We start from the raw sequence: 14147 nt of genomic DNA, 5'->3' as shown, positions 1-14147 counted from the left end.
GGGGGTGCTGCCTGCCCCTTGGTTGTGGAGACCCCACCGACACCTTCGGCGCTGCTGAAGACAGAAAGCGGGGCTCGGCTAGGTTGGGGGGCACCTTCCCTAACTCGGCATCCCCCCACCGGCCCCGCCCCTTCAGTCGTGAGCCCCAGGCCTGTGAGGAGGGTCCTCCCCATCCTAGCAGGCACTCTGACAACTGGCAGGAGGCCCCCTCCAACCCCCACTTGGACTCGTGGGACTCACCCTGCCGAGGCCAGGGAAGAGGCCGATGAGGCGGCGGAGAGCTTGCCCTCGGGCACCACGGGGAGCTGCACCGGCTCGGGGATCCGCGGTGGCCTCCTGAAGGGGGGGAGGGGTGTCGTCAGTGGGGGGAAGGAAGGCTTTGGCGAGCCGGGGTCAGGTGCGGGGAGGAGGAAGTTCGGCCTCTCGGCGCTGAGGGTGGGGGCGGAGAGTTTCGGGATCGCTAGGCCTCACCCCAGGGTGGCGGAGGCCGGTGTGGCAGGCGCCTTGATGCTCTTTCGCGAGAGGGTCCCGGTCCGCGACAGCTGCGTGGTCAGATCCTGCGGGGGGCGCAAGGGGCGGGGCTGATGTCTACGGGCTCCCCAGCCAGTACCCCCCCCCTCGCCCGGTCCCAGAAAGGAAACGAGGGAGAGGCGGCCGCGAACTGGGAGGGAGAGCGCGGGGACAGCAAGTTCCCACTTCCACTTCCCAGCCCCCTCTCCCACTCCACCCGACCGCCACCCCCTCCTGCTGCCTCCTGGGCCCTGGGCCTCTGGTCCGCAGGCCACAGGCCCGACGGGAACCTGAAGCAGACACGGTCTGAGGCCACTTCCTCCGCACAGCCTAGCATCCGTACCTCGCCCCCAAAGCATCTCAGTGGCCAGCTTGGCGGTCTCTAATTCTGATAGACCCAAAGCCCAACGCGGGGCTGAGGAGGGGGGAGGAGCGGAGAGGGGGGAGAGGACCATCACACTTAGAAATATCCCACCTGTCATTTTGATGGGCCTACCTAACCAGTTAGGGGAAGCTCAGGACAGAGAGGGGAGAGCATTTAAAATGCTCGAATGGCTCGAAGGCCACAGGCAAGGGAGCGCCTCTGTTACTAGTGGGGTGTCCCCAGGCGTAGGGACACGGGAAATGCCGTGCTCTGCTACACTCCACGAGGCGAGACAACAGGGCCCAGGGCTGAGTCATAAAGAATAGAAATGGGGAGGCCTGGTGCCCGAAGGAGGGAGTGTAGTCTGGATGTTGCGGGATGGGAAGGGTTTCCTGGGGTCGTTTAGACCTAGGAGTGCTTTAGTCTAACCTGGAACGTTGGCATGCAGGAGCTGGGATGAAATGGGGTCGGGGGTGTGTCCTCTCCCACGTCTGGGGAGATGAGCCGAGAAGGAAATGGCAGTGTCATGCTCCCCCATCTTCACCAGCGCCCCCCCTTTGAGTGGCTGCATCCCCCACCCCACCCCCATTCCCGCCCAAAAGCAAGCGGCTCTGGGCTGAGGGCTCAGCGCGGTGACCTCAAACCTCCAGACAGAGGAAGTTGCCGTTCTCATGTGGCTGGGGAGCCATTCTCATGCACACCCTGACACCTCCCTTCCCCCTCTTCCCCTTCGCACACACCCAGCCCCCACGGAAGGGGGTGCTCGGATGCACCCTCAGCGGCATCTGAGGACAGGCTAAAGGCCAGTTGTGGAGGGAGGAATCAGGAAGGACTTTTAAGGAGGGAGACTTGGAGAGGAGGGGGTCCACTTAGGGTGATGGCTTCAGGGAGTGAAGAAAGACGAAGGAGGCAGGTTGGGACGGGAACGTGGCTGTGGACGAGAACTGGGGGCCTGGGGACAAGGGAGCCATGAAAAGGAGAGGATGAGTTGCGGAAAAGAGGAGGGGCCCTCTCTCTACCTTGATCCCATGGCCAATGTCATCCAGGCAGCCAAAGTTGAGGGGTTTCCTGTAGTAGGGCGTGAGGGGAGGGAGGCTGTCGGGGGCGATGATTTTCTGGCCGGGGGGCAGCCGCTGGACGGTGGCCAAGGTGCCGATCTCCCTCCGGGCCACTTTCTCCAAGTGCATATTCACCATCTGCCACGACAGGGTTGGAGGGGACAGTGGGGCAGTCTCTGTACCGTGCCCTTCCTCTTACGGGAGGAAGAGGATAGAGACTTTGGGGTGGGGGCAGGGGCCAAGGGAGGCCATGAGGTCCAGAGAAAGAGTAAACGCTGTCCCCCAGGGTCACAGGGCATTTGGGAAAAGAGTCGCCAGGGGAGGACGGAGCCACTTTGGAGCAACTTCCTGATGGAAGAGAATGAGGGTTATTATTAGCTGAGCAGGAACCAGAGGAAAAGAGAAAACACAGCACCCCTGGGGCTGCTGGGAAGAGACTGGAGCCCCGGGCTGGCTCGGAAGCGGAGCTGGTGGATAACGTGGTTGTGGCAGAGCTTGGAGCATCGTGGCTGGAGCGACCGGCTCTCTTGGGGGGACAGAGAAGTGAATTCACTTCCTCTCGGAATGTTCTGTGGGGAAACTCACAACACCCAGAGGGTGGGGACTCACTCGGGTCTGCTGGGGTGAGAGAAGGCACAGCCCACAGGGCACATGCGGGTGATACATGGGCCATGCTGGTGTGTCAGCGTGTGTGTGCACGTGTTTGGTGGGGCGATTCCTCAGCCAAGGCTCCAGGAAGGAAGGAGGAGGGCGTGTGTGCCAGATGGGCGGGGGGGCACGGCATGGTGCTTTCAGGCCTGCCGATGGCCTTGCCAAGCAAACACTCAGGGACGAGGACACTTAGGAAGTCACTGCCTGTGTTTAGCTGGAAACAAGATCCACTTGCCTTTTTCTGTGCTCGGCAACCCCCGTGGTTGGTAAACCCTGCTTGCTACCGTGCAGGACAGAATTCAGATAGAAGTCCGAAAGGAGAACATGTCCGAGTGGGGCCGAAGACTTGGGGGCCAGCACCAGAAGCCCTCCCACGACCTTTACCTGGCCCAGCGTGTTCACCCGGGCCTCCACCTGCCGCAGGGAGGCCGCCTGCAGGTCCAGCATACGCAGAGTGTGTCCGGCCAGACTGCCGACTTGGTAGGCCACGCTGGCCAGTGCCTGGGTGGTAAAGGCCATGGTCTCTTCCAGCGCCTTCCGCTTGTCTGTGGCCTGAAAAAACACAGCTCTGGTCGGAGGCCGGCCCCTTCCCCTGGATCCTTGGCTGGATGGGTAGGATAGGAGAGGGAGAACGTGGGCGCTGAACCGGGAGAAAGCGGTAACTCTAGATGTTTGATGGGGCTTCTGTGAGAATGATGTTGTAGTAAGAGGGACTTGGGGACATGAGGAGAGCAAATCTACTGCCCTGAGGAATGCGTACAAGGGGAGGGAAAGATCTCCCTTCTCGAAGAGTCAGATTGAGGACTGATCCCACGACATCGAGAGGACCTTTGGGAATGAATAGTAGAAAGGAAAAAGGAAGGCAGTACTTTCTTTCTTTCTTTTTTTTTTTAAAGATTTTATCTATTTATTTATTTGACAGAGAGAGAGAGAGAGCCAGTGAGGGAGGGAACACAAGCAGGGGCAGTGGGAGAGGAAGAAGCAGGCTCCCAGAAGAACATGGAGCCTGATGTGGGGCTCGATCCCAGAACCCCAGGATCACGCCCTGAGCTGAAGGCAGACGCTTAGCAACTGAGCCACCCAGGCATCCCGGAAGGCAGTACTTTCAAACTTAAAAACCAACCGATCGACATCAGGCCGGCTATCCCATTCCTTCTAACCGGAACCCTGGGAGTGATGTCGATGAATCTGTGCCTTTAAAAGCTCCCCAGGTGGCCCTTGTGCGGTCTTTCTCCAGTCTGCAGGGTGGTGTTTAGGAACCAATGATCGAGTCCACTTTATAGATAAGGAAATTGAGGCCCAGAGAAGAGTGACTTCATTCATTCCCTCCAGTAGCTTCCCAATACACCGAGAATATAATCCAGACTTCCAGCCATGGCCTATATGGGGCCCCACAAGGCTGGCTCTGCTTTTCTCTCTCGGCTCTCTCCTACCACTCCCTTCCACTTGCTCCCCTCCAGGCACATTAGCCATTAGGTCCCTGTTCCCAGATCAAGCTAAGACTGTTTCTACCTCAGGACCTTTGCACTTGCCATTATTTCTTTCTAGAATCCTTATTATTAAGTCTCAGCTCCTCAGAGACACATTTCACCACCACCTTAAGATTCTCGTAGCCTACTTCTATTTTGACTCTCTACCATATTTACCCTGTTCTCTTTTCCTCATAGCACTTAACACTATCCATCAGGAATTCTTTATCTATTTATTTCATTATCTGTTTCCCCCATATACTAAAATGTAAGCACTGTGAGAGCAGAGAGCCTGTCTGTCTTATTCTGTATCCTACCCTGGAATAGTGCCCAACACACAGACGATATTTAATAAATATACATTTGTGAGTTAATTCATGAATTGAATGTGAACCCAAACCCTTGCCGGGCATCTCCTTACTGCCTGCCAGGCCCTGTGCCAGGTGTGGCCAGAGGCACACTGGCAGTCAGCGCTGGAAGGGTGGACAGGGAATAGCTGAAGACAGAAGAGGGTTTTTTTTTTTTTTTCCAGTTCCAGATGAGACCGTGGGGCTAGAGCAAAACTCCTCCCGTCATTTGGTTCCCCAGGCAGCTTCCTCATCTCAGATGAGGAGCTGCTGCCATTTAGCCTGGAGCCTTCTAGGGGGTAGGGGTGAGTCCAGGACAAGTCTGGGCCAGGCCCATGCACGGACAGACAAGGCTGCACCACGCAGTCTCCTTGCTAAAGACCCCTGGGTGCTCCCCAAGGCCTGTCAACAGAAAGGAGACCTGGAACCTCTCAGAGCAGGGCTCCAACGGAGCCTGAGCCAGGCTGAAGTCAAAGGGCAGGCCCAGAACCTTCTGGGCAGCCCTTCCCTGCCTTTCTGTTCAACAGCTAGATGCTCATTTGCGTGCAATTTACATCTCATCAGCATATGTAACCAAGAGCCTTGAAAAGGCAAAGAAATCAAGGAGAACAGGTCTTGTTCTAGCTCAAGACCTTTCTTTCACAGGTGAGGGAACGACAGCCCAGAACAGAGCGCTGACTACTCCTCCCTCGGCCTGTACCCACATTTCCCAGCTCCCCTCGCCGGCACTGTCCCATGCTTGGCCTGCCGTGTGGAACTGTCAGCCCAGACAGGAAAATGTCTGCTTGGGCCCTGCTCTGGGAGGCTGGAGCCGGATACCTACTGACCCCCGGTTTGGGGCTTGGCACAAAGTTCGGTCCGGAGGTACAAAGGTGTGAGATCCATCGTCATGGTTGACTGCTTATTCATCATGCAAAGTACCTTGTCTGTAAACTCAGTGGACTCTGACGGAGGAGAACTCTGCAGCCGACCCCAGCCTGCCCTCCCCCCATTCCCCATGAGTTTCCTGACACCTGGTTGGGGTGGAGGGAGGGGTGGGGGAGGGGCGGAGGGCGTGGGAACCAGGCCTTGTTTAAGGGCGGTGCTGAGAAGTCACCCAAACCCTTCGCAGGCACTTGCTCCCCAGAGCGGGATCTTCAGGGAGGCCGAGAAAGGTAACTAAGGTCAATTAGTTAGTGTTCTGCATGAAGGAAGCAGGAGCCCCAGGACTCTGACCCGGGGCAGGGCTTTCGATGCCCTGGGTGTTTTGCAAGGGCCGCTTCGCCTCCCTAGAATTGACTTTCATTATCTCTGTGTGCCTTTCATCCTTCCGAAGGAGGATGATGATGGTGATGACGGTGATGGTAATAGTTTCCATGCATCCTGCCCTCCTAAGGGACAGGCACTGGACTAAGTGCTTTCACACGTTCTCACATTTAACCCATGTGACCCCTGTGAAAAAAAGGTGTAAGAATCAGAGGGTCACCTTGCCATGGGTCCTGTAGTTGCTAGCTGGCTGAGTTGGACATCGGACCCAGGTCTTTGGGACCCCAAATCCTGTGTGCACACTGTGTATATGACAAACGAGAACCCATCTGGCAGAGCCTGGAGGTGTGCAGAGGTTTCTGAAGGAACGCGCAGAACCACTTCTCTCCCGGTCCATAGGAGGAGCCTGCCTTCCTGCACCCGAGACCCGGGCTGGTTTACAAGCCACAGTCCGTCTCATCCACGAGCGGGTCACTCAACATCTACACATCTACATTCACAGCAATGATTCAGCGAGAGGTTTGGCAGTGGGCTCGGGAGTCAGAGTTCTGGGTTCGAATCCAGATTCTGCCACCAGCTTAGAGACCTTGGGAAAGCGAGTCAATCTTTCCGAACCTCAGCCTCCTGGCTGTGGAGTGGGAGTGGTTCTCCCCTCTCAGGACTGGGGGGAGGACTAAAAGAAGCCAAGTGAGGACAACACGCCTGCCCAAAGGAAGGGTGCAGAGCGTTCTCCCTGGTATCATCCCTGACTCTCTTTAATCTGCCATTTTCCCATAAGCACTTGCTACTTTCATTCTTTTTTTTTTCAACACTTCTCCTGAGCCAGGAGGCCCCCGGGCCAGCCAGTGCAAAGAAACTGTCCTTAAGTCGGCATGTCAGGGAAGGGGAAAGGTGGGGAGGAGAAAGGCCGGCTTCAGAAGTCAGGAGGCCGATGCTCAGCTCTGCCACAGCCAAGCTGTGTGACCTTGGACAAGTCACCTTGCCTCCCTGAGCTGCTGGTTCTTCATCCATGAAAGAGGAATAATATTACTTGTCTCATAAGGTGGTTATGAGGATTAATGAAAAAAACAGAGGTGCTCAATCATTGCTAAGTTTCCCTCGCCCCTCTTCCCTTGATCCGGGAATCCGTGTTCGTGGGCCTAGAACAACGACCCAATTTAGGAGACTGCTCTAAAATGCCACGACTGTCATCTTTTGCTGGTGGACTGCTCCCGGCAGTCATGCTGTCCATCCCCCTGCCTCTGCGCCAGACCCAGCCTAGGCTGATGTCCCTCCACTCTCGCTCGACTATCAGGGAAGGGATTCTCTCCTTGGTCCCTCTCAAGTTCACGACACTGTTCGGGAAGTTCTGAAGTCTCACCTAGACTCAGCCTGCAAACGGAATAAAAATGCCAGCATTTATGTCAGGACAAGTCTGGGCCTCCGGATCTGAGCGGGACGCAGGAGGGAGTCGAATGCAGGGTGAGGCCTGCTAACAGGACGGAACAGTGCTGCCTGCCTGGGCATCTCTGCGGCTCCGGGACAGGGATGGGGCGCGCTGGGGCTGGGGAGCATGGGGTCAGGGCTGAAGCTGGGGGAGACCGGCATGAATCCGAGGCCTGGGGTGGAGGATTTCCCAGCGGGGCCAAGGACGAGCACCTGTCAGGATGGCTCCCCCGGTCCTGCCTGCGAGGTGGACTCCAGGGGGCCCCGGGGGTCGGGGCGGGTGCCCGCTCCGCCTACCTGCACGTAGTTGTCCACGCAGTAGTCGGCGACCCGCAGCAGGGAGCTGTGGTTGCCCCGCAGAGCTTCCCGGCCCGTGGGGATCTCGAACTCCTGCAGCTGCTGCAGCTCGGCCATGGCCCCCCGCCTCTGGCTGGCTCCCCAGGGAGCCCGCTGGTTTTTGTGCCTCACCCTGCTCTTGATTGGTTGCTCTGCCTGCCCCCCCTCACCGCTTTTGGTTTCCTCTCCGTGAGAGACCCAAACCTGCTTGCAAAGGGCAGGCAGGCTCATTCCGGGACAAGAGGAAGTCAGTCTCCGCTCCCTGGGCCTGCGCCTCTCTGCCCCTTGCCCGGAGGAAGGGGGAAGCCAGGGGCCCCCCTGGGGGCCCAGCCCCCCAATCCCTCCCAGCAGAGGAAGCCAAGGTCGGGGCGCTGTGATTGCTCCCTAGGCCTGCAGAGGAAACTGTTTGGCGGTGGGGGGGGGGGATGGGGTGGGAGACTGAGGAGGAAGGGGGCTGGCCTGCTCTGGGTGGGGGGGGGTGGATTTTCCACTCATGGAAGGGGAGGAAGGACAGAGGGTGGGGGCTTCCTTGGGAAGCTCAGGGATGAGTCACCAAGGGCCCGGGGAGTGGACGGTGGGTGGGATATGGAGACCAGTCATGCCGGGGGCTACAGGGTGGCGCAGCCACGATGGAAACCGGCCAACGCGGCAGCGAGAGGAATCAGCCCAGACACCAGGAAGACACATCCAGAGGCCCCTGAGCAGGGTGAGCCAGCCTCGGAAGGGCTGTGTGTGAAGGGGCCCTGGTGCACATGCTCTGTGCCCCACGGAGGTAAGCCCAGCTGTGGCCTGAGGGATTCGGATTAGACAACAGGAAGGAATTGGCTTTGGGAAGCATCGGGTTCAAGTTCCAGCTTAACTGGTCGGTTTTAGGAAGCTGCGGAGGACAGAGCACCGAGCTGGCGTCTAGAGGTCTGTGCTGTCCATCCTGCATTTACAGGAGAGTTGCATGAGAAACCTCCAGGCTCTGGTGCCGATCTTACATTCTCAGCGCTCCCAGCTGTGAGTGGGATTCAGACCCTGGAGCGGGGGGAGTCACGGTGGGCTCCAGGCCTCCTCCATGGCCCTTCCAGAGCCCCTCCTGTCAACCTAGAGACAGAACAAAGAGAGGATCCCTTCCATACCGTATTGATCTCTTAAGCATCTGCTTCTCCAGAGCGTCCCCTTGCCAAGGGACAGGTGTCAGCCTGAGCAGGAGCTAGGTGTCTCTTAAACAGCATAGCCTTGGGTGGTCCTGGAAGGAAACCAAGAGAAATACCAGGATGCGGGCCCTGTGTTCAGCGATTGCTGAGGGAGACCCCCACTCAAGGCTCAGAAGGAGGCATGGAGGCCAAGAAGCATGGACACAGACGTTAGAGGTGGCCAGGGCCCCAAGTATGCAGGCCCTGCATCCTAAGCCAGGAGTCCATTTTTATTGAATAAGCGAAGGAAGATTGAGCTAGAAGAAGCTTGTAAGAGGTAACCGTGGGGCTCCAGTGGGAGACACAACGGCTTCTTGGGTGAGGGAGGTTAGGAGCTGGTCTAGGACTTGCTTCACTGAGAAGAACAGTCTCAGAGCCGGCTCAGAGGTAGCAGAGGGGAGGGATTGGGAGACAAGGCACGGGGAAGGGAGCGTGTCGGGGTGAGGGTGAGAACTGGCTCTAAGCCAGAGGGGTAGCGAAAGGAACAAGGCAGATGTAGGGGGCAGGGTGTCTGCGCCAGGGGCAGGGAGGGCTTGGAGGCTCAGGCCGGTGGATGGGCTTAGAACCTTGAGCCCATGATCAGCTTAGGCATCAGAGACTTTGGCTTTCAGACCATCTGCTTTATCTGAAGACTTTCAGCCGCTGAGGAGCTGGGGAGCTCAAACACCATCTTGCCTGAGTCGGGGACAAGTGACTTGAAGTGCACGCTCTTTTCTTGGCAGGTGAGAGGGGCTGAGGTTGCACTGGGTTGGGATTTAGCCTTAGAGTTATGAAAGCTGGGCACCCAGCAGGCCTTCCTGATAACCCTGTCCTGACGATGATGATGATATCAGTAATAATAATAATAATATTCATTATGTGCCACACAGAGGGTAAAATATTATATATGCATTATTTTCTCAGGACTTACAAAAATCGTACAAGGTAGGTACTGTTATTATACCCATTTTGCAGAGGGGGACACTAAGATTCAAGGAGGTTGAGTGACTTGCCTCAGCCTCACAGCTTGGAAGTGGCAGAACCAGGATTAGAACTGGAGTCTGGCAGGCTCCAGAACCTTCCTCTTAACCACTAGGGTACACTCTCCCCTGGCAGGACCTGCTGTTTCCTGAAAACGTCTACCTGTACCATTATGTGGAACAATAACCTGGCTTCCCGAATCCTATTCCCTGAAAGAGTCTTCTTTTCTCTCCCTTCTCCATGCTCTGATTCCTGTTTCTAGACAAATCCTTCCCCAAGGGCGGAGCCTGTGCGTCCCCCTTAACCCCGGGGGCATCCTCTCTTCCAGACCTGGACTCAGGATGGGGTGGGGGTGGGAGTGAACCCATGGTGTGAATGAGTGGGGCCTGAAGTGAGGGGCTGGACAGGGAGGAGGGTGGAAGTTGAGGTGTGGGGAGTGCAGGAGGGCCCTGCGGGGAGCCCAGGGGAATTTGCGATCCCAGCTGTGGAACCCTTTCCAGGAGCAGGTGTCTCTGGGGCAGGATGGCCCAGGACCTCAGTGAGAAGGAGCTGTTGAAGATGGAGGTGGAACAGCTGAAGAAGGAAGTCAAGAACCCAAGAATGCTAGTGAGCCCTCTCTTCCCTTCCCTGCTCCTGTTCTCCATCGCGTCCGGGTCCTCATGGAGCCGGGACCCCCCCCCCGCAAGGGGAAGCGATAGGCAGTGGGGTGGTGAGGCCTCTCCAGCCTGGAGGGCGCAGCGTGCTTGGCCTGGCGCCCCTCGGAGGGAAGAAGTCACCCCCCACCCCCGCCTGTCCCTTTCTCTGTCTCCCCTCCAGCCTCCGTCCCCACCCTGTCCAGGACCTGTTTTCTTGGACCGAGCAAACCACGGATCCCCACAGACAAACAAGGCCTGGAACTACCCTTTGTTCTCTCGCAGATTTCCAAGACAGGAAAGGAAATCAAGGATTATGTGGAGGCTGAAGCAGGAAACGACCCTCTCCTCAAAGGCGTCCCTGAGGACAAGAACCCCTTCAAGGAGAAAGGCGGTTGTATGATAAGCTGAGGGCCCCGGAGCCCTGTCCCCTGAAGTCTGTCCCTCCTCAGCCCCACTCTTCACCAGAAACCGAGTGTCTGCGGACACTCAGGGACCCCAGGGACTCTTCACCCTCTCTCGGCCACCGCAGGAGTAGACACCTGGCCCGGGCACTGGAGAGCCATTCCCCACTCCCCCCTTCAGCTCTCCTCCCCTCCACCTTCCCCGGTCCCTGCGGGCTCCCCGTGGAGGCCCTCGAGGACAGAGGACAGCTTCTCTGGCTCAGCGGCAGGCACTTGTGTGGTGGGGTCCAAAGAGCCGGCCACACCCTGAGACCCCAGACGGCATCCTTAGAGACGTTTACCCAGCCCAGAGCCGTCCCGTCTGTTGGTCGCCCCACTCTTCCTAGGAAACAGCATTCCTATTCAGAGTAGTTTGGGGTGAGGGCCAGAGTGGGGGGCCCTTCTTCCCCATCTTCTGTCTGACCCTGTGGTCCTGCTCCTAGTCACTCAGACCACCCCAGAGGGCCTGAGGACAAAGAGTTTGTGAAGTCACAGTGTCACGATGTATTTAATGATACGGAGTGTGGTTCTGTGCTGGGCACTAGGGAGGGAGACGAGCAAGGCTAACAGGGCCGGAGCAGAGAGTTTGCAGTTAAGGCAGTAAGTCTACCCCACAGAAAGGACCATCGGTGGTGTGGGGCACACGGCAGACCCCCACTCGGGGCCACGGGCAAGGTCGGTGTGAACTGTTGCAGGCCAGTGGGCCGTGGGCCGGGCCGGGGCAGACAGAGGCCCAAAGAGGGAGATACCTGAAGCCTTGAAGGGCCTCCCATGAGCTCAGTGAAGAACTGTGGTCTCCACCCGAGGCAACAGAACAGGCACGAAGCAGCCCAGGGACAGGATTTGATGAACAGGAAGGAGGCTGCAGGAGGGAGGCTGGCTCCCGCTAAGGAGGACTCGGATTCCTGGGCCTGTTAGCAAGGAGATTACAGTCTTATGGAGCCACAGAAGTGATGAGGGCGCAGAAGGCAAGCCAAGGACAGAGCACAAGCTGACCTCCCAAAGCCCCCCTCTCGGGTGGGATCTGTGTGACAGTCCTCCGGGCTCCATGGCACAGTCCAGCAAGAGAGAGTCTACCTCCCTTTACAAATGTTTCCGTGATTTACCAGAAAAAAAAAAAGCATTCTTCATCAAAAACCTAACTTCCAGAAGGTAACTCCCAACGGTCTTACTGTTAATGCTTTACCAGAGGGTAAAACAACCTTCCTTTGACAGTGGCAAGGCCTCCAATATCTTGTAGGTCCTCTTCAGCATACAAAAATTCTTTCGAAAACCTTGCTTCTTGGGGTGCCTGGGTAGCACAGTCGTTAAGCGTCTGCCTTCGGCTCAGGGTGTGATCCCAGCGTTCTGGGATCGAGCCCCGCATCAGGCTTCTCCACTGGGAGCCTGCTTCTTCCTCTCCCACTCCCCCTGCCTGTGTTCCCTCTCTCGCTGGCTGTCTCTGTCAAATAAATAAATAAAAATCTTAAAAAAAAAAAAAAGAAAAGAAAACACCTCGCTTCTTCCTTACCCCCAACTCCCAGGTATGTAATCAGTCCCCCTCACAACGTGGGGCAGCAGCTCTTTCTGCCCACGGGTCCTGCCCCGTGCTTTAATAAAACCACCATTTTGCACCAAAGACTTCTCAAGAATTCTTTCTTGGCCGTTGGTTCTGGACCTCACCCCACTGAACGTCACCTATATTCCAAGACCTCATCAGAAGGACTCACGTGATACAATTGCATTCAGCGCAAGGTCTGTGGGGGAGGTGAGGGGGCCCCATAGCAGGGCAGCCTAACCCAGCCGAATGGGTGAGGGGCGTCCTGGGAGAGAGAACCGGTAAAAGCCTCCACATTGAAGTTGTAACCGGGCGATGCAACGCCAATCTGGTTGAAGTGGCCGTGTAAGCAGAGGCATAGATACGAGAAGGGAAACATGCAGGAACCAGGGTTTGAATACAAACACCAACCGGGTTGGGGTGGGACCGTCCAGGGAAAGGCCAAGACCTTTGGAATTCGCTGCTAGAGAGGTGGGGTTGGAGATGAGCGGAGGGGGGTCTTTGTGTCATCCGCCTTCCTCTGCGGGGAGCGAGTTGGCAATGTTTGCATTTAGAAGGAAACTGGCTTTTTTAGAGATTGAAAGGAGAAAAGAATGGAGGCGGAGAGAGAATTAAGGAGAGGATCATTAGACCGGGGGAGTGGCTGTCTTAAGTCCAGAGCAGGAGGTGGGCTGAGGAGTTCTTTGGGAAACGAAGTTTTCAGGTCTTGACATCTCGCTGAGTGATGGGGGAAGGGGAAGGAGTTGTCAGGGACGATGAGCTCCTGGCTTGGGAGACGACTAGATAGAAGGCGAGGATGTGAGAATAACCTAACCTGATACAGAGATCCGATCAGAGCTGCACACTCTCCCTGCTCTGCAGGCCCCAGCCCAAGGGCAGGCCCTGGGCCTCGTGGGGACGTCACGGGCCACTGGGCAGAATCCAGGATCTCCTGGGAAGTGTCCACTGCTCTCCCAACTCTCTCCCGAAAATTCCAGCCCGACCCTTAACGCACCGTTCTGCAACCTCAATTAGGCCCAGCCAATCTCATGATACTTGAGAAGGAAAAGAAGAGGAATGAGAAAGAGAAGACTTAAATACAATAATTGTTATTTTTTTTCAAAAGGGAAGGGTAGGGGCGCCTGGGTGGCTCGGTCGGTTAAGTTCATGCCTTCGGTGCAGGTCATGATCTCAGGGTTCTGGGATCGAGTCCTGCATTGCGCTCCTTGCCCAACGGGGAGCCTGCTTCTCCGTCTCCCTGCTGCTCCCCCTGCTTGTGCTTTCTCTCTCTCTCTGAGAAATAAATAAAATTAAAAAAAAAGAAAAGAAAACAAAGGAAAAGCAGGTATGGGCTACAGCCCTCTGGTTACGGGCCACGTGGCTATGGCTTCCTTCTTCCTCCCACTCAGTCCTTCTTCGACTACCTCCAGGCAGTATGGCGCTGGTTGGACTGTGGCCCAGCGGGGACTCCAACCATTATTCCTAAGGCATTTCTGTGGCTCTCCTTTTCTCATCGCAGGGCGCCCAGAGATGCTTGGGGGTTCTGTTGGCTCCTCCCACACCCTTCCTGTTCACCCCAAGGTATGGTAACAATCACAGGACCCCTAAGCCTCCAAGTCAGTCATGAGCCCAGTGCTCTGAACCCCTCTTCTGTCTGTTTTCCTAGTGCCAGAGGAGCCTCAAATGGCAGAGGGCAAGCTCAGCTTCCCCCCAAAGGAATTATTGTGTGCCCTGGTGGCCACATTCCCCCCTTGCCTGCCCTAACCTGCCAGTTCAGAGGCTGAGCGTGGTGATGCTGAGAGCGGGTCGCGGGGGTAATCTAAACCGCCCGTCCCCACCCCTGTCCCATAGATCCTGGGGGTTCGGACCCACAAAAGAAAAGCACTATGTTGATGGTGGTTCACTACAGAGCTCGGGCAGCAGCCTCACCGTTGATGACAGCACCTCATCTTGCAAAGTGTTTCCCAGCTGGCACCCCACTAGGGCTTGGCCGGGTTAGTCCTTCGCTCT

General features: G+C 56.8%; 2 protein-coding genes across 6 annotated transcripts in view; one reads left to right on the top strand and one right to left on the bottom strand.

The window, feature by feature from the left end:
• ABI3 (ABI family member 3) overlaps positions 1–7636 on the bottom strand; it is a 10293-nt gene extending 2657 nt beyond the window's left edge. The window contains exons 1-5 of the mRNA XM_040640786.1: positions 7367–7636; positions 2968–3135; positions 1894–2070; positions 472–557; positions 241–336 (exon numbers count right to left, since the gene is read on the bottom strand). Of these exons, the coding sequence (XP_040496720.1) occupies positions 241–336; positions 472–557; positions 1894–2070; positions 2968–3135; positions 7367–7636 (797 nt within the window). The remainder of the gene's footprint in view (positions 1–240; positions 337–471; positions 558–1893; positions 2071–2967; positions 3136–7366) is intronic.
• Positions 7626–12016, top strand: GNGT2 (G protein subunit gamma transducin 2). 5 transcript variants are annotated; one of them, XM_040640788.1, is made up of 6 exons: positions 7626–7767; positions 8020–8177; positions 8279–8407; positions 9198–9308; positions 10047–10152; positions 10464–12016. In XM_040640788.1, exons 5-6 carry the CDS (start codon positions 10069–10071, stop codon positions 10587–10589), a joined length of 210 nt encoding a protein of 69 aa, XP_040496722.1. In that variant the 5' UTR covers positions 7626–7767; positions 8020–8177; positions 8279–8407; positions 9198–9308; positions 10047–10068; the 3' UTR covers positions 10590–12016. The 5 variants fall into 5 exon arrangements, with proteins under 5 accessions (XP_040496722.1, XP_040496723.1, XP_040496721.1 ...); XM_040640789.1 differs by lacking the exon at positions 8279–8407 and having other exon boundaries at positions 8020–8111; XM_040640787.1 differs by lacking the exon at positions 8279–8407.
• The last annotated feature ends 2131 nt before the right edge of the window (positions 12017–14147 follow it).

The sequence above is a fragment of the Ursus maritimus genome, unplaced genomic scaffold (genome assembly GCF_017311325.1).
Source record: "Ursus maritimus isolate PB19 unplaced genomic scaffold, ASM1731132v1 scaffold_24, whole genome shotgun sequence".
Lineage (NCBI taxonomy): Eukaryota > Metazoa > Chordata > Mammalia > Carnivora > Ursidae > Ursus > Ursus maritimus.
This window is presented reverse-complemented; position numbering and strand designations above follow the sequence as displayed.

What these genes read in the sequence shown, in the direction of transcription:
- GNGT2 (XM_040640789.1), top strand. Translation starts at nt 10,069, where the DNA reads ATGGCCCAGGACCTCAGTGAGAAGGAGCTGTTGAAGATGGAGGTGGAA. An exon ending in TCAAGAACCCAAGAATGCTA is followed by an intron (nt 10,153 to 10,463) that starts GTGAGCCCTCTC and finishes GTTCTCTCGCAG; the next exon opens with ATTTCCAAGACAGGAAAGGA.